We start from the raw sequence: 24,106 nt of genomic DNA on the forward strand, positions 1-24,106 counted from the left end.
ATTCAGCTGCTAAGTTGTATCTGACTCTTTGAGACCCCATGAATTGCAGCACTCCAGGCTTCCCTGTCTTTCACTATCTCCCAGAGTTTGCTCAAACTCATGTTCATTGGGTCAGTGATGCCATCCAACCATCGCATTCTCTGTCACCCCCTACTCCTCCTGCCCTCAATCTTTCGCAGTATCAGGGTCTTTTTCAATGAGTCGACTCTTCTTATCATGTAGCCAAAGTATTGGAGCTTCAGCATCAGTCTTTCCAGGGAATATTCAGGGTGGATTTCCTTTAGGATTGACTGGTTTGATCTCCTTAATGTCCAAGGGACTCTCAAGAATCTTCTCCAGTACCACAATTTGAAAGCATCAGTTCTTCAGTACTCAGCCTTCTTTATGATCTGACCCTGACATCTATACTTGATTATTGGAAAAATCATAGCTTTGACTAGATGAGCCTTTGTTGGCAAAGTAATGTCTCTGGCTTTGTAATATGCTGTCTAGGTTTGCCATAGCTTTTCTTCCAAGGAGCAAGCATCTTTTAATTTCATGGCTGCAGTTAACGTCCACAGTGATTTTAGAGCCCAGGAAAATAAAATCTGCCACTGTTTCCAATTTTTCCCCATCTATTTGCCATGAAGTGATGGGACTGGATGCCATGATCTTAGGTTTTTGAATGTTAAGTTTTAAGCCAGATTTTTCACTCTCCCCTTTCAACTTCATCAGGAGGCTTTTTAGTTCCTCTTCACTTTCTGCCACAAGGGTGGTGTCATCTACATATCTGAGATTGATGATATTTCTTCTGACAATCTTGATTCCAGCTTGTGATTCATCTTGCCTGGAATTTCACATGATGTTCTCTGCATAAAAGTTAAATAAGCAGGGTGAAAATATACAGCCTTAATGTACTCCAATGTCAATTTTGAACCAGTCTGTTGTTCCGTGTTCAGTTCTAAATGTTGCTTCTTGATGTGCATACAGGGGAACATAAGGTCGTCTGGTATTCCCAACTCTTAAGAATTTTCTACAGTTTGCTGTGATCCACACAGTCAGAGGCTTCTGAGTAGCCAATGAAGCAGAAGTAGATGTTTTTCTAAAATTTCCTTGCTTTCTCCCTGATTTAAAGAATGTTGGTAACTTGATCTCTGATTCCTCTGTGTTTTCTGAATCCAGCTTGTACATCTGGAAGTTTTCAGTTTACATACTATTGAAGCCTAACTTGAAGGATTTTGAGCATAATCTTGCTAGCATGTGAAATGAGCACAATTGTACAGTAGTTTGAACATTCTTTGGCATTGCCTTCCTTTGGGATTGGAACGAAAACTGACATTTCCCAATTTTCAAATATATAATAGAAAGAAATGTTCACAGTACACATTCTCTAATGGAGATTATTTTTTTTTTAGTCAGTCTTTTGTGAATAGCCACCAGAATTTATAAGCTTCTGGATTTTTACCAATGATTAAAAATTATCAGGTCTTCCCTGGTGGCTCAGTGGCAAAGAATTCCCTTGCTGTTGCAGGAGACATGAGTCCAAGCCCTGATCCAGAAAGATCCCACATGTCAAGGAGCAATAAGTTTGTGTGCCACAACTATTGAGCACAACTATTGTGCTCTAGAACCAAGGAGCTGCAACTACCGAACTCATGTGCTGCTACTGAAGCTCCCGCACTCTGGAGTCCATGCTCTGCAACAAGAGAAGTCACTGCAATGAGAAACCCTCACACTGCAACTGGAGAGTAGCCCCTGAAGCAACAAAGACCCAGCACAGCCAAAATAAACAAATCAAATTATAAAAATTATCAGAGCAGTGGATGTTCATGAGAGGATGAAAAGATTTTCCTTTTGTTTTTTAATTTTATTTTATTTAACTTTACAATATTGTATTGGTTTTGCCATATATCAAAATGAATCTGCCACAGGTATACATGTGTTCCCCATCACATGTATAGTAGAGCAAAACCTTCCTAAGAAATCATCATGATTACACAACCCTATAAACAAATATTTTCTCAATTCCTTAGGGGATTAATCCCTTTATTTTTTATTTGAAATTTGTGAAATTTTCATTTAAACTGCATCCCAGGATGCTGTTTTATTCATTATACTTTTGAGAACCTATTATATGCCTGTACTTCTAAATGTTGGAGATACTGCTGAACAAAACTTATTAAAAAATTTCTATCCCTTCATGGAGCTTGCATTTTAGTGATTAGATCAGGAAGCATTAGAAGAAGAATCAAATTATAGGTAGTCAAAAACCAGACAAGTTTTTGAGGTGGATAAAGGACACATTTTTCTTTAGTATAAAACCATTTGTGAAATATTGTCACTTTCTTATTTTGAGTTCCATCAAAAGGAAGAACAAAATAAGGACCTCCACTCTCCTGAATAAATTGTGCTGAAATGTTTTGCTCCATGTGGTAAGAATTATCAGAACATGAAGAGCAACTAAAACAAAGCAAAAATTTTGGGGAAGAGTATTTACATAAGAGAGAACTGCATCAAGAGACTCTTAGTGGAGCCAAGACACAAAGTAAACCACCATAAAGAAACAATGCATCTAAAGAAACAAATGGAGATGTGCCATTCTGAGCAAGATTAGAGGAGAGTGAGAATGAAATGCCAGTGCATGTCTTTATGTGATTACCCCAAAGTAGAGCTGTTTAAACTTATCAAATTAACTTACTAGGAAGCAAATTCAATCAACCAAATGAATGTTTAGGTATGACATTTTTAATCATTAACTGTGTAAATATTTGTATCTCCTCTGGTCTTATATTTACTCAAATTACTTGACATACAATCACTCTTTGGGTCCCCCTGTTTCACCTCACTTCCAAAGTCTTATTTCCTCTATGTCCTGACATCACCCTCTAGACTACTGCGTTGGCAACACACATGCACACCCACAAACAAACTTGATTAAATACATCTCCAATTTCACCATATATTTCATACCACATTTTTTTTAACTTAAAATTTTTTTTTGATTCGAGGATAATGGCTTTACAATGTTGTGTTGGTTTCTGCCATACAACAGCACAAATCAGTCATAACTATATACCCTCCCTCTTGAGCCTCCTTCCCACCCTCCATCCTACCCTCTAGGTCATCACAGAGCACCAGGCCAGGCTCCCTGTGTTAGGTAATAGCTTCCCACTGGCTATGTACTTTATACATGGTAGAGTATATATGTCAATGCTACTTTCTCAATTCGTCCCACCCTCTCCCTCCCCTACTGTGTCCACAAGTCTCTTCTCTGTGTCCGCATCTCCATTCCTTCCCTGCTAACGGGTTCATCAGTACCGTTTTCCCAGATGCCATATATATGCATTAACATGTGGTATTTTTATCCACATGTTTAAGAACGTCTATATGTAAGGGAATAGCTGTATTTGCCCAGAAAACATACTTCTTTCTAATATCTTGTTCAGATGCTAAGTCGTGTCCAAGTCTTTGCAACCCCATGGACTGCAGCACGCCAGCTTCACTGTCCTTTACCATCCCCTGGAATTTGCTCAAATTCATGTCTGTTGAGTCAGTGATGCCATCCAACCATCTTATCCTCTGTTGTCTCCTTCTTCTCCTGTCCTCAATCTTTCCCAGCTGAGGGTCTTTTCCAATGAGTAGGCTCTTTGCATCAGGTGGCCAAAAGATTGGTGCTTCAGCATCAGCATCAGTCCTTCCTAATATCTACCTTATCCATTTCTGCAAAAGTTAAAACTCAGTTGCTGAGTCTACATTTGAAAACAAAACACAATTTTTAGCACCACAGTAGAAATTGAAATCTTTCTTTTGAAGCCCATATTTTCCTTAGCCCATTATTGAGAATCTTCTGAATATCCTGAAAAATATGATGAAATAATCTCTTTAACTCCCTCACAATCATAGTCTATTTATCAAATTGAAATGTCTGATTTAAATAGGTTCAGGTTCATATTGTAATGCACTATTTTGGTGTTTTCAAGTACAGCTGCACTTGGCGTTGCAGCATAGAGAAGATTACATTGGAAGCATTTTCAAATGGCATATACTTTTAATGTATGGTATTGAATTAAATAAACCCAGCTTGTGATGATAGTGATGAAAACAATCACAGTCACTTATGATTCTGTTTCTCTCCATTCCTCCTCCTTCTCCCCACCTTTGTCTCTCTCCCTCCCTCTCCCTTCTTTGTGTAATTTCTACAAGCAGAACACACCTAAAGGTAACAAGATATTAGTTCAAAATTTTAGAAATAGAAGAGCATGGACTTTGGAGCAGAGAACCACCCAGAGCTGAACTTCAACCTTGCCACTTGCCAGCTGTGCAGCCTTCAGGAACTTAGTTAACTTCTCGGTGCCTCATTTTTTATCCCTTTTAAATTGTAGATAAAACTAATAGTTATTTCATAGGATTGTTAGGATCAAATGAACTCATGAATTCCTTAAAACCTGGCACTAGGAGGTACTTTTAAAGCACATGTTAAATAAATAAGCCTAAAAACAAAACTGTTCCTCACTTAGAAATTATTTCTCTAGAACAAAACTGTGGAAAGTTAGTCAAGCCACCCAGTTTTTTTACCTTCCGCATTGCACCAACCTTGCCCAACAAATATAATCTATTTCAAGAAACTGAAATTGATTCCTTCTTGTCTATTTAATTCACATTTGTAAACAAACATTCCAGAAGTTTTAGTGTTTCCATTCCCCTGGTCATCAACGTAAGGCAGGATTCTTTCTGAAATTAGATGACACTGGAGCAGCAGAGGAGAAAGAGAGAAAAGTATAGCAAAAGTGACTAAAAGTGAAATACAGGAAAGTAGAAGAAAACATTTTAAAATCTATAATTAAAAGCATGCACAGAGTCCTGTTGACCTCGGCTGACTCCAATAACAAGGTTACAAGAGAAGTGGTCTAGCCTTAACAGTAAATACAGAGGTGAACAGCTCCAGGGCAATCACATCAAAGGCAAAGGGAAAGAGCGGGTATGAAGGGGCCCCACCCAACCTCGAGATATGGGCTGGGTTTGACATCATTTTCCAGCAGACTAACCAAACAAGCAGTTTTGACCCTAAGTGCAAATCTTCACCAACCCTGGTATATGAGCCTGCAAATGATGTTACAGGCAGTTCCTCTTGAAGATCAAGGAGCACACAGAAATCAGAGGCAGATCTTTCATTCCCTTGTCTCTTGAGTGGTGACTTCTTCGGACCCTTGAGTTTGACTGGGATGAATAAAGACCCTCTCAGACTTGCAGACTCCCCCTGAGGCTTTTGACATCACTTGCCAAGCACTTGCTTTCTATGAGTAGCGTCATGTTGCCCTCTGACCTAGTTCTGAAAGTGTTCTGAGACAGCTATTCATTTGTAGGAAAGTTAAAATACCAATCTGGGGACCTAGGAAATCATTTTGAACTAGTCATTAATTCTGAAAATTTTAAATATGAATTTTGGGATTATTTTTTATTGCTCTTTAATTCCCAGTTTACTAAATTGCTATTCAAATCTATACTGAAAAAAACCCAGCCAAACAAACAAAAATAAATATAAACCAAAAAAGACCAGGAGGATTAAAATATGTAGCAAGAAACAAGCCAGAAGTATTTTTTTTAATTTACATTTATCAAGAAAGGAATTGCAATTTCCTTTGAGGTCAATAGAAATGTAATTTCTCTGTGTGGTAGAGAAAGTTGGTTCCATAGGGTTATGCTAACAGTATGGCACCTGACCTTCTTGCGATAAATCTCCTTGCCTATAATCAATCACCAGCTTTGTTCTGAATGTACCTGTTTCAGAGCACAAAATCTTTCTAATTAATTAATTTAAATTATGAAAACTTTTGGCACAAAAAGACATAAAGAATAATATAACACTGCTGCTGCTGCTAAGTCGCTTCAGTCGTGTCCGACTCTGTGCGACCCCATAGACTGCAGCCCATCAGGCTCTGCCGTCCCTGGGATTCTCCAGGCAAGAACACTGGAGTGGGTTGCCATTGCCTTCTCCAATGCAGGAAAGTGAAAAGTGAAAGTGAAGTCATTTGGTTGTGTCTGACCCTCAGTGACCCTACGGACTGCAGCCTTCCAGGCTCCTCCATCCATGGGATTTTCCAGGTAAGAGTACTGGAGTTGGGTGCCATTGCCTTCTCCGATAATATAACACACTTCTAAGTAAAGATGGTTAACCACACATTTGATTTCCTCCCGGACTAACATGGTTTTTCAAAGTCCTACACCAACAAAGTAAGCGAGAATGTTAGGGTGGGAAACAGCAGCAAAGTTTTGGAAACCATAAAGCATACGGATCAGTGGTGACCAACTTAGCAAATCTGAGAGAACAAAACCCTAACCTTGCAACAGAGAAAGTCCAGGAGCAAAGTGACCTCAAGCCCAGCATCTCCAAATGACCATGCACTGTGAATTCCAGATAACCCTGCAAGTGAAGGTGATGGGAAGGAGAGGGCAGCGAAAATAGAAGATTTCAAAAATTTAGGAAGTAGTTACATGCTTCACATAGGCAACCAAATCCCCTCTGATCTCCTTATTGGGTTAATGACCCTCATCTGTGCATGCGTGCTCAGTTTGCTCAGCTGTCCAACTCTCTGCAAGCCTGTGGACTGCAGTCTGTCAGGCTCCTCTGTCCATGGGATTTTCAGGCAAGAATATTAAAGTGGGTTGCCATTTTCTTCTCCAGGGGATCTTTCTGACCTAGGAATCAAACCCATGTCTCCTGCGTTGGCAGGTGGCCTCTTTACGCACTGAGCCAGCGGGAAGCCTTTTCCAGTCCCAAATAGGTTTATTCTCCAAAAAGGGTAACAGAGCAATTTGAATTGAGGAAGGAGGAGAAGGGAATAGGCAGCACTGAGGCAAGAGTCCTGGAAGGAAAGAGGGGAAATACATGTGAAGTGAAGAATGTCATATTACAGTTTTGTCTCCACCAGCTTCTAGAACCCTGAGAGCTGACAGACTCACCAGACTAGAAGACCATTCACTGAAGAATCTACTCAGCCTAAAGATTTTAATTTTGGGTGCCTCCCAATAAAACTGCTAAGTCAAGTCACGCCAGAGTATACATGTCCCACTAGACCTTAGAATTTCTTGTTCAACTCTCTAACTTTCAGTATGAGTGAACTGCAAAAAATAACAAGGTATTTGAGGAAATGCTCTACTGTTTTAAAATGAAAGTTGGGGTGGGGGTGGGGAAGAATACAAATCATCAAAAAAAAAAATGCAACTTGAGGAAATGGAAACTATTCTGAGAAAACACAGTACAACAAAAGTCAATCATTAACATCCTCAGAGAAGTAAGAAATAATATCAGTTCAGTCAGTTCAGTTGCTCAGTCATGTCCAACTCTTTGCGACCCCATGAATCGTAGCACGCCAGGCCTCCCTGTCCATCACCAACTCCCGGAGTTCACTCAAACTTACGTCCATCGAGTCGGTGATGCCATCCAGCTATCTGATCCTCTGTTGTCCCCTTCTCCTCCTGCCCCCAATCCTTCCCAGCATCAGAGTCTTTTCCAATGAGTCAACTCTTTGCATGAGGTGGCCAAAGTACTGGAGTTTCAGCTTCAGCATCAGTCCTTCCAAAGAACACCCAGGACTGATCTCCTTTAGAATGGACTGGTTGGATCTCCTTGCAGTCCAAGGGACTCTCAAGAGTCTTCTCCAATGCCACAGTTCAAAAGCATCAATTCTTTGGCGCTCAGCTTTCTTCACAGCCAAATAATATAGCGTCTGTGAAATGCTGGCAGGATGCCATAAGAAAGAAACAATCAGATAATAAAAGGAAATCTCAGAGATTAAGAATACCATAAATGAAAAGCTCAAAAGAAGCCATAGAGAATAATGTAAAAAAAAAAAAGGGGGGGGGGAGAGATAAAAATAAGATGCAAAATACCTATTTTTAATAACACCAAATTAGTAAGGAAGCTTCTGTCCAAATAAAAAAATTTCCAGAAAAAGAAAGCAGAGTAACTTGACTATAGAGGAGGGAAAAGTTATCAAATAGTTCAAGAAAATCTCCCAAAACTGTAGAAATGGGTCCACTGAGTTCAGGATGAAAATAAAATTGTATCAAAAGAACATCATCATGAAATCATTAAAATATGGGATGAAAACAGTCTGACAATTGCCTGAGAAAAAAAATTGTGTAAAAAAATGAAAATTGGATTGGGTCAAACGTCCCAATAACTCGATGGCAGCCTGAAGTCATTAGAGCAAACCTATCAAATTTCCTAAAGAAAATTATTTCCAACCTAAAAATTTAGACCCAGTCAAATGACCAATTAAAGATGTTACTGTTGCTTGTTGTTCAGTCACTAAGTCATGTCTGAGTCTTTCTGACCACATGGTCTTCACCATCTCTTGGAGTTTGCTCAAACCCATGTCCACTGAGTTGGTAATACCATCCAACCGTCTCATCTTCTGTCATCCACTTCTCCTCCTGCCTTCAATCTTTCCTAACATCAGATGGGATGAGGTGACCAATAAAGAATTTCCAGACCTGAAAAAAATCTCAAAAAACTTGTCTCCTGTGCATCCTTTCTCAGAAATATCCTGGAGGAAATAAAGCAAGAGCCATGAATCAACGTCTCAGATATGGGAGAGATAAAGGGAGAGTCCCCCTCCACTCCGCAAGAGCTGGATGGAGAGAGATGCAGAAACAATGACTCTGTCATGGAAAGGAATTAGCGTGCATGGGTGCAAAACAAAAGGCTCCAAGAGAACTTTCAAAACTCTGAAATTGACAGGGTACCTGTCATGTTTGAGGTATTGAGAGAAAATTCAGACTTCTCAGAGTTTAATGATAGATACGTGCCAAATACATAGAAAACGAAACAAATAACACACATAAGGCAAAAATTAAGAATTTTAGTTTTTATATGGGTCTGTGATTGATTTGAATATTTTTGTATATTATGTGAGATAAGGATCTAAATTCCTCTTCTTGCATATAGATATATTCAGTTGTTCCAACAGTATTTATTGAAAGGCCTATCCTTTCTCCTCATGGAATTGCCTTGACACCTTTGTTGAAAATCAATTCACCATAAATGTAAAGATTTTGTTTAGGACTTTAACTTTTGTTTCATTTGATCTATAGGTCTATTCTTATGCCCATACTAATGGTCCTGATTACTGTAGTCTGATACTACCTTTTGAAATCGAGAATTCTAAATTCTCTGGCTTTTTCTTTTTCAAAATTGTTCTAGCTATCCTGGTCTTTTGCATTTCCATATATATTTCAAAAGCAGTTTGCCAATTTTTTCAAATTTTCTGCTAGGGAGAATTCGGAGAGAATTGCCATCTTAGTATTAAGTATTTCAATCCATAAACATAAAATACCTCTCCATTTACATGTTACCAAAATGTCTTCTGTAAATTTTAGCAGCCAAGTTTTATACTTTTTTATTCTACTTGGTTTGCTATTCTTTTATAAAGTTTATTACTAAGTATTTAATTTTATTTAATGATACTGTGTTCTTAATTTTATTTTCAGATCTTTGGTAGCTGTTGTTCAGTCACTAAGTCATGTCCAATTTTTTGCAACGCCATGGACTGCATCACGCCAGGCTCCTCTGTCCTCCACTATCTCCTGGAGTTTGCTCAGATTTATGGTCACTGAGTCAGTGATGCTACCTAACCACCTCATCCTCTTATCCCCTTCTCCTCTTGCCTTCAGTCTTTCCCAGTATCAGGGTCTTTTCCAATGAGTCAGCTCTTTGCTTCAGGTGGTCGAAGTATTGGAGCTTCAGCTTTAGTATCAGTCCTTCCAATGACTATTCAGGAAAATAAAATTGATTTTTATATATTGATCTTCTACCCAATCTTGCTGAACATGTTTATTAGCTCTAATGGAATCTCTGGGTTTTCAGAATACAGGATCAAGTCACCTGAATAAATAAAATTTTACTTCTTTTCAAACTGGATGCCTTTTATTTCTTGCTAGAACCCCCAAACACAATGTTGAATAGAAGTAATAAAGAGTGACTATCTTTGCCTTGTTCTTGATGACAGGGAAGGAATATTTTACTCTTTCATCATTAAGTACAATCTTAGCTATAGGTTTTTCAACAAATGCCCTTTATTAAGCTGAGAGAGTTTCCTTCTTTTTCTAATTTGTTGAGATATTTTTATCCTAAACAGTATTGATTTTGCCAGATATTTTTTCTGTACCTATTCAGATGGCTGTATGGTGTTTTCCTCAGCTTTATGGTTGCTTTTTGGGGAGAGGATTTATTTATCGCCTTATTCTGATGAGCTACAAGTAGGAGATCCCAATGAGATTACAGTTCTGAGTATCATATTATTTATTCTAATGTAATTCATGATTGTTGTTTTCCTCATTTAGTTTTAAATCTGATTGATCTATTTACATGTTTATTTTATTTTACTATTTAATATATTTCATTGTAATTAAAATATATTAGACTTTTATTTTTTTATTATTTTTTTTATATTAGACTTTTAATTTCATAATCCTTTAATCCAAACTCCTGGGTGTTCTGTTCTGTAGCTTAATTAATATATTTCATTGTAATTAAAATATATTAGACTTTTAATTTCATAATCCTTTAATCCAAACTCCTGGGTGTTCTGTTCTGTAGCTTAATATTTTTTTGAATCTCACTCATAATGGTTTATTTGTGTGCTTTATAATTTTGTAATGTATGCTTATATTTATTAAGCATACATTACATGGGGATCATGGTCTGAAGACATCTTTCTCCAGAGAGGATTTATAACTAATTCCGCCAGACACCTCAAGGCTACCAACTCTAGACCATGTTCTGTGAATTTTTTTAGTTTGAGACTCTTGGTTCCAAGAAGTATAAATCCAAACCTGAAGCCATGTGAGGGTCTAACAGTGGTTACAAGTTCTTCGTAAACAGTATTTTTCCACCAGAACTCAGGCCAGTTAGGATGACTCTTGTTTTCCTTTCCTGGTGGGCAGATTTTTCTAGTCTCCCTTTGCTAAGGGTGTAACACTCACAGGGATACAGTTATACTGTTAGTTTTCATTCCAAATTCCCCTCTTCCTGCATCTAAGCCTTAGTTATTAATAACTGCTGTGCTTAGAAGATTATGTCTCAGATCCAGGAAGATGGAGACTGGAAAATCCCTTGGGAATAACTACTAACTCAGTGCTGTTTAGTGCAAATGTTTTTAGCTCCTTGTACCTGCTTTTCCTTATTTCTTCAGTGCACATCTGTGTGTATGCAGTGGTGCTTATCTAGTTTCCAAGACAGCCTTCAAGGATCTTTACTTTCTGCTGTTCATATCCTTGGTAATTCCCTCCCACAATGAATCATGGTTGACCCGTGTGCCCATTAGGATAATGTGGAAATAACCAAGTGTGCCTTCTAAAAAAAGCCATAGAAACAATGCAGCTTCCATCTTGGCTTCTCTCATAGATTGCTTGCTCCCGGGAAAACTGGAGTCTCGTTGTAGGAACATTCAAGCACACTGTGGAGAGGCCCCCATGGGGATGAACTGAGGCCTCCCACCAACAACCAGCATCTGCTTTCCAACTATGTGAGGGAACCACTTTGGGAGTGGTTCCCAGCTCGGCTGCTCCTGAAATCTTGATTTAAAAAACTTGTGAGAGATAATGAATGTTTACTGTTGCTGTAAGCCATTAAGTAATTTGTTACACAGTTATAGAAATCCAATATTATACCATTTCCAGCATTTGAAGATGTCTTATAAAGATGTTCATATTTTTTAGTCCATCATATTCCCAGATACAGAGTATTGGTCATGAAAAAAGAAAAATGCTCTCGTGTCAAGGCTTTTTCACTTGCTCATCCCTTTGCCAGTCATCCGATCTAAAATCTCACCCCTGCACACTTTCTATGCTCCTTCCTCGCTTTTCCCCTCTCCTTAGCATTTATCACTGTTAAACATAGTACTAATTTATTTTTTAAAAATAGCGACTACATATTCTGAGTAGCTAAAATGATGGAGGTTATTATGAACAATTATATGCCAATAAAATGGAAAACATAGAAGAAATAAATTCCAAGAAACATACAATTTCCTGAGACTAAATCAGAAAGTAATAAAAAATATGAACAGACGATTATCAGTAATGAGATTTAAACAGTAAAAAACAAAAGCAAACAAGTTGAAAATCTCCCCCCAAAACAAAACTTCAGGACCAGACAGCTTCACAAGTGAACTATACCAAACATTTTAGAAAGAGTTAACATCTCTTCTCAAACTATTAAAAAAATTGAAAAGGAAATTTTTATGGTGACAGTAACTAGACTTATTGTGGTGATCATTTTATAATGTATATAAATACTGAATCACTATGTTGTATCAGATCAGATCAGATTAGATCAGTCGCTCAGTCGTGTCCGACTCTTTGAGACCCCATGATCAATTATACTTCAGTTTAAAAAACTGTCTATATTCCAACTAGAACATGTATTCTATTAAGTGCTAGGATGTTGTTCTGACTGGTTCACTGCTGTGTCCTGTGACCCAAGGACTGTTCCTGGCAAACAGTCAATGTCTAATAAATATTTCTTCTCAACCCAGGGATCGAACCCAAGTCTCCCACATTGCAGGCAAACTCTTTACCGTCTGAGCCATTACTTTCATCAAAAAGTGAAAAACTCCTCCTAGTTGGCTTGCTGAAGTCCCCATTAAAGATCCTCAAGTGGAGGTGCAGGGACTGAACCTGGGGCCTCACGCGTGCTAAGCACACACTCTACCACTGAGTTATACCCCACTCCTTCCGACAATAAATATTTCTAGAATTAGTAAAGGAGTAGATGAAATTTTAGCCTGAGCTTCAGCCATATCATCTCGATAAAAGCTTACTCTACTAATTCCCAGTAGAAGGAAGTCCCAGTTTCCCAGATTCGTAGGTGTAATGTGCCAAGTTTCTATCCGTCCTATTTGTTTCTATTCATTTCAACATCTACACCACTCATCTAGCTTCTAATTATTAAAATTTTTTTCGGTTAGTGAAATTTCCTGAGTTTCCTATTTTCCTAGAAATAGTTTGTTTTGGCCCAAGTTTGATATATTTTATTTACATAAAACTTAACAAGACTTCTATATTGGAACTAACACTTTTTGGGTCTCTGAAACCAGAAAAGGGGTAGAAATTTCACAAGTTCACCCATTTATTTGGGCTCAGCATTTCCTCCATCATTTCATCTAATTATTAAACTTAGGCATGGTAAACTCTGTTTCTTATAATGCTAAACTTGAAAAACCAAATTCCTACACAGTCACTTTAGAAAACTCCATAGGAAAACTGAATACAAAAGTTTTAAATTTTTTTGTTTCTCACTGCATATTTAATTAAAATGCTTTTTAAATGTAAGTTCCACAAAAGGATTATATTTGGTTATTCTTCATCAGAAAAAAACATGTTTATGACATCAAATATTCAAGTGGAGAAGAATGCTCATTTTCAAAAAGCAAGAATGTGACCTAATCAGACTTATTTATTCCTTGCTTTCATCTTACAGATTTTTGTTATGCCAGAGTACACCAAAGCATGTCCATTTTTTGTATTAAAAAGAATACAAACAACAGTTGATTTTTAACTTAAGCAAGATTGCCTTAATATTGGGAAATACTTACCTGACTAGAGTATGGAGAAGAGGGTTATTTCTGTGCCTGGGACATACGGATGTTTTAAATATGTCATGAGACTGTTATTTGGCTGATTAAAGTCAGATCTTCACACGGCAAATGAACCAAGCCAATTACCCTAGAAATTCTTGTTGGTGTTAGACTAATTCAGCTGTCAGTGTGGTGGAAAGATGCAACAGAGAATCAAAAATCACTTGGAATCAACAGTATGCTTACCAAAATACAATATATTTTTAGTTCTGAAGGTTTTTTTATGATAATATAGAAAATTTAAAAAGAATATATGGATCAATTGCCCACAGTGTATTCTAATGATGAAGATACTATTATTGTTATTGTCACCTCCAGTGGAACAGTTAATAAGATTCAAAATTACACGTAAAACACCCCAAATTCTCCTTTATTTGAGATGGTCATATGTTGTTTTATTGAAACCAACTCACCCCTTCTGAAATGAGTTTAAAGTGTTACGAGTTCAGAGAGGGTTTTCAAGTGCACACAGGGGTAAACAGAAACACACATGTGAACATACATGGAGTGGGGCGGGTGAAAGGGAGAGTAGAGGAGCACACCTTTCATTTCTCTGTCTACCAGCAGCCCTGAGATCAAGCTGGTGTGCTTGTATCTTTCCAGCACATAGAGCACTTTTCACCAAATTGGTATAAAAGTTAAGTGTATGTAATTTTCCTGGAAGAAAGCTCTTCAGTGCACCTGTGCCTGCAGATACCATTCCAGTTGGTTCTCAGGCTATTATCATGTGGGAAATATGAACTGAATTCATCCTACATGAGCTAATGCAAGACATACAGAAGCTAGAGTAACTGGCAACAGAGTGATACCACTCTAATGGCAGAAAGTGAAAAGGAACTAAAGAGCCTCTTGATGAGGGTTAAGGAGGACGGTGAAAAAGCCAGCTTAAAAGTCAATATTAAAAATCTAAGATCACAGGATTCGGTCCTATCACTTCATGGCAAATAGAAGGGGAAAAGATGGAAGCAGTCACAGATTTCCTCTTCTTGGGCTCTAAAATCACTGTGGAGAGTGACTTCAGCCATGAAATTAGAAGACAATTATTTCCCGGCAGGAAAGATGTCACTTTGCTGACAAAGGTCTATCTAGTCAAGGTTATGGTTTTTCCAGTAGTCATGTACAAATGTGAGAGTTGAACCATGAAGAAGGCAGAGCGCCAAAGAACTGATGCTTTCAAACTGTGGTGCTGGAGAAGACTCTTGAGAGTCCCTTGGAAAGCAAGGAGATCAAACCAGTCAATCTTAAAGTATATCAATCCTGATTATCTTTGGAAGGACTGATGCTGAAACAGAAGCTCCAATACTTTGGCTACCTGATGCAAACAGCTGACTCATTAGAAAAGACCCTGATACTGGAAAAGATGGAAAGCAGAAGAAGAGGATGGTTGGTTGGCATCACTGATTCAATGCAAGTGAACTTGGGAAGATTCCAGGACAGGGAAGCCTGTCATGCTACAGTCCATGAGGTCACAAAGAGTTGAACACAATTTGGTGACTGAACAACAACAAAAGGTCAACCACCACTGAAAAGACAAGAGACTCAGGTATCAATAGAAGTTGATCTTTAGAGAATCCCTAAACTTGAAGGAGGAAGATGAACTTGGGTTGGTTCTCTTCACTTGTTCATTTAATATATATGTACCTATGTATAGCATATAATTAGAGATAGCAAGGTTATTTAAGGAATGGAATATTGCAACTGAAAAGGGAAAAGGCTTACGACAAGGTCAGAGACAAAATAAGACTGCAAGCCTTTTCACTGAGATATCTGAACGTGTTTAGGTCTCTGGGCTCCTGCCTCTAACAAGTCTGAGAGAAGCTCAAGATGTTTTTTCTTGGGCTATCTTTTGAAATGCAAGAGAAAGGAATTAATTTCTTGATCCAAAGGGTATAGTCCCTTCCTCCTACTCATACTTGTGCCCCATAAATCTTACTCCTAGCTCTGTCTGCTCTTCTAAACTGGGAGTCCTGGAACATTGGTGCTGGAAATGCTTCTTCATTAAGTATACTCACTCGACTGGTATCTCCAAACTGAAAATGAGAAATATGTATCAACTGACTACACATTGGTCACTCAATAAAGGTTTTGGGGGTAAAGAGTAAAGGATAAAAATACAAACATAAAACTCAATCCCTAACTGAACAACTTCATTTTGTTTTTTAATTCCACAGTCAAGTGGTAAAACATGTATATCCATAATGTATTCTGTTGTGTACAAGATTTAATATCATATTCTGTATTAGAAAGCCAATAGATTAACTGGCTAAAAATATTTTTATGTGTTTCTTTTTTTGTATGTTCTGGACACAAATTCACAATAATTAGTTTCTTTATTCATAACTTGTTTCCCAATTATGAACCTACCGACTCTTTCACCTTTTGTTAGCTTTTTATTTTTACTTATTTTTAAATAAAACAATTATTTATTTATTTATTCTTGGTTGTGCTGGGTCTTTGTTGCTGCACGGGCTTTGCTCTAGCTGCAGCGAACGGGGGCTACTCTCCAGTTGTGATGCACAGGCTTCTCATCGTGGTGGCTTCTCTTGCGGAACGCGGGCTCTGCAGCATGCAGGCTTTGTTAGTTGCAGCACATGGGCTCAACAGTTGTGGTCTCAGGCGCTAGAGCACAGGCTTCATAGTTGCGGCACACAGGTTTAGTTGCTTCGAGGCATGTGGGATCTTCTCAGACCAGGGATTAAATCTGTCTCCTGCATTGGCAGGCGGATTCTTTACCACCCCACCACCAGGGAAGCCAGGGAAGCCCTAGTTTTTAAACCAGTTTTAACTGGGGATATGTTTTGAACTCAAGTATAATGTAAAATAATGATAATTGGTGACTGCTCTGGACATATGGATTAGAGGGTTTATAGTTATTAAACTTTAGGAAAGATAAAATTGAAGGGAAGTAATATGAACATAAAGTTTATATGAGTGTTTGTGAATCTTTTTAAATTCATTAAAAACAACCTACAGTGAATTTTCTCAAATGTAAACAGTGTTGATTTTCAAACGTCAAAAGTTGCTCATTCAATCATGTGCTTTCTTCAAATGGAGACAAACGGTGTAGTAACCAACACCATGTAATATTATTTTAAACAAAATCTAAGGCTGCAAACAGAAAATGTCCTATTATTTCTATTTCTTTAAACAACTCTTAACTCTGTCATTTATTGGTTTAAAGTATGCTTTTCAATATTTAGATTTATTATTTCTTGGACTAGTTAATTGACTTTTTTCTGTGAAATCTCTTATTTATCATCAACTGAGTCAAATTAGGTATTAAACAACATTGCCTGCAAAATTTAAAAAAGACATATAAGTCTGAGTATTACTTTTCCTAAGGATAAACAAACAAGCATTTCATTTAATGTTTGAAATTCTGCTTTAGAGAAATAGCATGTTATTTGAAACTAAAATATGTATTAATTCTGTGTTAGGCTTACTCCATTCATCCTCTGTAAGTTTGATTTTTAAACATAAATATGTATAAGAGCAATAATATCAATAAGTATCCTCAAAATTATAAACTTAAAACAAGTTTTTCGATCTATCAGTGCTCAAAGATTTAAATGAATCTCTATAAGCATGGCCAAATGTACCCACAAACATATACCTCTACAGAAGCCAAAAAGCATACCTCAAAGGGATTTAAAATGAAGGCAGGGTTGGAACGGTAGGGAGGGAGGTTCATGAGGGAGGGGATATATATAATTACGACTGATCCACGTTGATGTACAGCAGAGACCACAACATTGTAAAGCAGTATCTGGAAACATATACACACTACCATATGTAAGACAGTCCGCGAGAACTTGCTGTTTGACTCAGGGAGCTCAAACCAGTGCTCTGTGACAATCTAGAGGGGTGGGATGGGGAGAGACTTGGGAGGGAGGTTCAAGAGGGAGGGGACATATGTGTACCTACGGCTGATTCATGTTGATGTATTGCAGAAATCAACACAATATTATAAAGCAATTATCCTTCAATTAAAAATAAATTTTAAAAGCATATAAAAAAAATTAAGGCAGGCCATCATGACACATAGGCTGTGGAACTGACTTCGTCAGGTAGGATTTTGGACTGAAAGGTGAGTCATTGTCCTCACTAAAGTTTTCCATTGAAACAAGCACCTGTTGAATTCCTGAGAAATCCTTTACTGAAGCTAAAAAGAGAAAGCAATCCCTTTCTCTGCTGAACACAGTGGGGAAAGCACAGTCCATGGAAGAAACTCCGGTTTTGAAGTTTTGAAGCCAAGAAAAGAAAACAAAAGAAAAGCTGGAGCTATCGGCAGGCATGAAGAGGAGGCAACAAAGCAACATGCAATTGAGTTTAGCCTAGAATCCAGAGCTAGAGGAATCAACAACCACTATATTAGTATCTTTCTCAGGAATTGATGAAACTGCTGAAGGAAATGCTAGATTTCCCCAAACTACCTAGGATGGGGACTCAAACTATTTAGAAAACTTTCTGGAAGGATGTAAACCAAACGATTCAACACTTTTTATTGGAAAGAGGGATAACTGGAAACCTTAAGTCTTTTACCTTCTATATTTTAACATCATTTACAAATAAACATGAATTATCCTTATAAACATGAAAATCAGTAAAGATGTTTTCACAATCAATATTTTTATGTATTGGTTTAAAGTTATACCACAGTGAAAAATTCAGCTGATAGTGTTGTTCAGAAGGTATAAACTTTGTCGTTCTTACTCCCTCTGCTGGCTGGTCAACAGGACCAACGAAGGAACCTTCCTCCCGGCCACCTATTCTAGGAGACTCTGATGTGGAGCCGAACAGTAGCACCTCTTCTTTAGAAACTCTCAGTTGCAGAGGCAGGACCATATGGCTGGTCGTTTCTCGGTCTGGAGGGAGTCAGGTGACTCTCAGAAAAGATGGTTCTTCTTGAAGAGTTCTTAGTGTGAAAGCACTCAGAATTTGTCACCCTTTAAAAAGGGGCTTCCTTGGTGGCTCAGTGGTAAAGAATTTTCCTGCGAATCAGGAGGTGTGGGTTCAATCTCTGGGCCAGGAAGATCCCCTGGACAGGGAAATCGCAACCCTTTCTAGTATTCTTGCCTATTATATCCAACGGACAGAGGAGCCTGGTGGACTATAGTCAATGGGGTTTGCAAAAAGAGTGGGATACGACTTAGCGACTAAAAAACAACAATAATTCCCTTAAGACCTACCAATGGTATCTCATGTGTGGTTATTTTTAACCTTAAATTTGATAAATGGATTAAGAGCCTCAGTTTACCAAATGACAGTCTTTCCTTCTTGTGTCTGTCTGGAATTTTCCAGGAAGCACAAAAAGTGTGTTGCTTGCAGTCAAAGCAAACTCACCGGTCACTTTATACCCGCAGGTACTCGGCCTTCAGGAAAGCCATCCACCCCTTCAACCCATATCCACAGTCATGCTAGGAGACACACAGATGATAATGACTCCAGTGTGAGCTCCTGGGGGCACACTTTCTCCTCCAGATGCAAGAGCTCTTCCTTTCCGCCTCTTGGGCCGTGGACTTTCAATGGTGCTGGCTACCTCAGCTAAGGGATGTCCCTGGCTGTGCAGATGAGGACCTGGCCTCTGCTGTCCCGAGACACCGTTCATGCTCCCATTTCTTCTGTCTTCTCTCTGAGGCCCTCACTCCCTGCAGCATGCCTTTTGATTCCCATGTTGACTGCTTACTCTCCTTGTGTCCAGCTCTTTCAAAGACAAGTTCTCACAGTTGAAAAAACAGCCCCAGTGGCAATTCATTCTGTTCTGTTTTTGTCCCTACTGCAGCCTGTATAATCTGTTAATACGATGATTTTGTGTTTTTTAAAAAAAAATTTAAATTGTAAAATAAACCACTCAAGTACTGAGTTTAACTGACAGTTTACTACTGGGTATTCCTCCCCAAAGGCTTCTCTTGTGCCTTCCTGCTATCTGTCCTCACTTCCACACTCATCATACCTCTCATCCTACGCTGTCTGTCCACTGGCATATCTCCACTCGACTAAATTCAGACTCTGAACTAATTTCAAGGTCTTTGGTAGGGATGTTATGCTAATGAAAGCATGTGGCTAATTGCCTTCTAGCATGCTGTGACAGAGACGCTTTGAGTATCTGTTTGGAAATGTACAAACACACCCTCCAGAGAGATGTCAGCTGTGGTCAGAGGTAGATTTATAGATTTACCAAGTTGTTAATGAATCTTAATGTTAGGGCCTCCCATTGGATGGGTTCTAAGGCCTCCTGTGTTCTCTGGTTAACTGGAGGAGGAGTGGCCCTAGCTAGCCATGAGCAGGAAGCAGGGAGCAGTGCCCAGCTTGGTAGTCACCCTCTGCAACCTGATGGTGGTAATTGGGACTCCAAATATAACCTCAGGCCTCCGATCACATCTGTGAGAAGGGTTAAGGAGATGTCTCCCTGCTTATGGGCAACTATGACCAGCATTCAGGAATATTTTCTGTTGATCACCTCAGGTACCACCCACTCAGAAGAGGGAGCAGAAAAGACCTAATCAAAGTGGACCATCTGCTGTGGCAGGAGGTCATCAGGGTCCATACCCAGTGACATCAACAGGCTGGAGTTTTCTTATCGTTTTCCTGACCACTGCTTGAGAAAGAAATTCTGATGAGGCATTACCAATAATTAATGAAGAAATTGCAAGAAAGCTTTCTGATCACTCAATATCCATTAATCATGAGACACGAAAGATTGAATTTCCACTCTTTCTAGAGAAAACACTGCAAAAAACTTTCATATGAAGAGATACAGTGTATGCAGCCCAAAAATGGAGGAAGAAAATTGTTACAGAACTGTTAGACATATTATCTTTTTTTTAAATTTTGTGGTATTGGTGCTATTCATCTGTTTTAAAAATAGTATTTCTGTGATTCATTTTCTCATTCTAAATACTTTCATAGCTTATTTTTTGTATTCACAATTTGTTCAATTATGAATACACAAGAACAATTTGTGTTCTTGTTCTTAAAGAAGGCCCACCCACCTGGCACTAGTCTATCCAACACAAACTGTTGTCTGGTTCCCATTTGGGCTGTGACTTAGCAAGGACTAACCATGCAGGGACAGATGCAAAAGAAAGAAGTGCTTTTAATTTTGATGCAGTTTAATTAAATCAATTAACCACAGATGTAATAATTTATATTAGGACTCTCACGTTTCTTCCACTGATCTATATGTTCCTTCTTGTGCCAATATCTCATTGTCTTGATTACTACTCATTTATAGTAAGCTTTGAGGGCAATATTTATTCTTGCTTTAAGATCCTGATATGACAAATGTTTTCCAGTGAATGATTCACCCCCCCTAAAAAAAGGAATCAATATCTCTTTACTGTCTTTCATAGAGCTTGAGGAGGTTTTTAGATGAAAAAAAAAAAAATACAAATGTCATATTGAAATTATTAAATGGGAGATTTGGTCTCTTCATTTTCCCTTAATACAATGTTCTTTTTAAAAAAGGTTAAAACATACTACTTTACAAATCATAAATAGCTTTGGGGAATTAGGAAAAAGTAGCATTCTTTAGTTAAAAATTACTGGCTAACCTCATCCTAGTTCTCTGAGATACATTACCACCAAGTCCTAGAAAAGCAAATCAGCAAAAAGCCTGACCCGTTAATCTCAGTGACCCTTACACACCTAAGTGTCTCCTCCAACTATGTTTAATTCAAACCAAACTTTGCACAGTACCAAAATAAGACCTGCTTTATCTTAAAAAAAAAGAAAAAGAAGGATTTTTGTCAGTGTGTGATATATTTGGGATTAAAGTTTGTTTCTTACTAGAACTATTTAGGAAAAAAGTTAAGTCAAGAGTACCCCAAGGGCTTCCCTGATGGCTCAGTGGTAAAGAATCTGCCTGCAATGCAGAAGACCCAGGTTCAATCCCTGGGTGGGGAAGATCCCCTGGAGAAGTAAATGGCACTCCAGTATTTTTGCCTGGGAAATCCCATGGACAGGGAAGCCAGGCAGCAGTCCATGGAGTTGTAAAGTAGTCAGATACAACTTAGCAACTAAAACAACAGAGTACCCCCAAATCAAAGCATACTGTTTGCCATGAGTGATCAAATCCCTCTCTGAAATAACTCTTCCCCTTTGTCTATATTTTTAAAATTACAGAAAAATTATGACATTTATAATGCAACTGATGCTGAATTGTTACCCAACAGGCTAAGTGCTTAAGATGCCAAAAAAGCAGATGAACCAGAAATTACTAACAAAGTTTAACTGTGATGAACTTATGCAGCATTTCAAAGTAAGGAAATCTAGAAAAAGCCATTTTAATTTCAGTATTTAGGGGAGCTTTATGATCTTTCGAAAAAATAAAAAAAAATTACATCTGGGGTTGCTGTCACAGTCTTTTCTAACAAAGTTTAACTGTGATGAACTTACGCAGCATTTCAAAGTAAGGAAATCTAGAAAAAGCCATTTTAATTTCAGTATTTAGGTGAGCTTTATGATCTTTCGAAAAAATTAAAAAAAATTACATCTGGGGTTGCTGTCACAGTCTTTTCTAACAAAGTTTAACTGTGATGAACTTACGCAGCATTTCAAAGTAAGGAAATCTAGAAAAAGCCATTTTAATTTCAGTATTTAGGTGAGCTTTATGATCTTTCGAAAAAATTAAAAAAAATTACATCTGGGGTTGCTGTCACAGTCTTTTCTAACAAAGTTTAACTGTGATGAACTTACGCAGCATTTCAAAGTAAGGAAATCTAGAAAAAGCCATTTTAATTTCAGTATTTAGGTGAGCTTTATGATCTTTCGAAAAAAAAAAAAAAAAATTACATCTGGGGTTGCTGTCACAGTCTTTTTAGTATCTGGAGCTTCTAAAATTCTCATTCCAGGCCCGGATTAAAAAAAACAAACAAACAAAACTCAAAACACAGAGGGTTAAGGCATCAAAGATGAAAGCTAGTACACTCACAACTATTTATATTGCAAAAGCTTTGCCCTTCTGCAAGAACATGCAGTTTCCCAAACACTAACCTCTCTTTACAAGGTTATGCTTATTAGCTGGGATTTGAAACTCAATAGCAACACTGTTCATCCCTGGTTCAATTCAGATTGTAATTTCTTTTTAAACTACCTGACCCTTATAATCATATGGTGAGTAGGTCTGATCATTCATCTTCCCAAAGCCAAAGTACTTGGTCTGAACACAGAGTCACTTGTGTTTCTGAAGTCTCTCAGCATCATGACTGGGGTAAAAACTGTTGATTGAGGAAAGTTTCAAAGAAACCTTTCATACAACATTTTCATTGTCTTTTTTTTTCTTTCTTTCTGGAACTAAAATTTCTGATTGGAAAAACAAATGTGTTCCTAGATACAAGGATGAAGTTTTAAGAGATGTTTCTAATGAACTGTGGAAGCTAGGAACCATTTCATTGTCTCCAGTGCCAGAATTTGCTAATTAAGTTTTTGCTTTTTCTTAGAGCCCAGTATTTATTAAGCATTCAGCAAATTCTTACTGAATAAATAAATGAATGATTCTACCCAACTTCATGTCTTTGTCTTGAAGCTATGTCATCCCTCATAGTATTAAGATGTTGCGTTGCTGTCCAACTTCACGTCTGGTGCACCAGAGCCCACATGTTGCCCAGATATGATTAGTTTGCAGGAGAGGAATCCTGGAGCTGCTTGTGTGGATTGTGTTTCTGCTCATCCCTGAACCAATCGCCAAGGCAAAAGGAATGGGACAGGCTGACCAACTTATCTAAAGTAGTGCCTACCACCTCTGAAGTCAGGTTGGAGTCAATTCCACCCAAAGCATGTGGCTGCTACCCAACAGAGGAAAAAGAATATTCCAAAGGAAAGTCTGAGACCATTCAGAATGGGCAAGAGTTGCATAGATTCTGGGTAGGCAACTAAGGCATACTGACAATGTAATTTCTATTTTCAGTATGACTCAATGAAAAACTGACAAATATATGTGTTAGAAATCATTCTTTCTCTTTTAAGAGTTAAGGAAAACCTGCTTTAGATTGGTTGGGAAAATTTTTTTTAGTTCCATTGGACACTATGGTCTTTTTCCTAGGGAAGGGATGATAAGATAGGGATGCCATGCATTGTATAGAGGACTTTTAGATTTTTTTAACTAGACATTGTTTAGGTGATGGGTCTTGGGGATTTCTTAAACAGTTAACAGTGCTATTTACAAAGAGGTTTTAAACAAAAATTGGTTTTTAAGAAAAATTTCCCTAATTAGAGGTCATAGAAACATTCTTTAATATTTCCCTTCTTAGTACATCACTCCTTCCTGCATCTCAGACCTTTCTTCATTTTTCCCTACTCTAAATTCATCCTTATTCTTTAAATGAATATTGGTCATAAATTCTTTTTGAAAAAAAAAAAACTGTCTTTATTTTACCCTCGTTCTTGAAAGATAATTTCATTGGGCATTCATTTTAGATTGACAGTTATTTTCACTTTGTACCCGGAAGATGTTACTCTACTGTCTTTTGGCTTCAATTTTTGGCACT

At 37.9% G+C, this 24,106-nt stretch overlaps 1 protein-coding gene and 1 non-coding gene across 2 annotated transcripts in view; one reads left to right on the forward strand and one right to left on the reverse strand.

The window, feature by feature from the left end:
• LOC104988388 (kynurenine--oxoglutarate transaminase 3-like) overlaps positions 1 to 18,464 on the reverse strand; it is a 22,896-nt gene extending 4,432 nt beyond the window's left edge. Inside the window, exons 1-3 of the mRNA XM_010839692.1 lie at positions 18,333 to 18,464; positions 15,533 to 15,649; positions 6,318 to 6,400 (exon numbers count right to left, since the gene is read on the reverse strand). Of these exons, the coding sequence (XP_010837994.1) occupies positions 6,318 to 6,400; positions 15,533 to 15,649; positions 18,333 to 18,464 (332 nt within the window). The remainder of the gene's footprint in view (positions 1 to 6,317; positions 6,401 to 15,532; positions 15,650 to 18,332) is intronic.
• A 2,989-nt stretch (positions 18,465 to 21,453) lies between these two features.
• Positions 21,454 to 21,524, forward strand: TRNAC-GCA. Its single transcript has one exon. It is a non-coding gene; the product is annotated as a tRNA-Cys (tRNA).
• Positions 21,525 to 24,106: the final 2,582 nt, after the last annotated feature.

This window comes from Bison bison, unplaced genomic scaffold (genome assembly GCF_000754665.1).
Source record: "Bison bison bison isolate TAMUID 2011002044 unplaced genomic scaffold, Bison_UMD1.0 scf7180017864132, whole genome shotgun sequence".
Taxonomy (NCBI): Eukaryota; Metazoa; Chordata; class Mammalia; order Artiodactyla; family Bovidae; genus Bison; species Bison bison.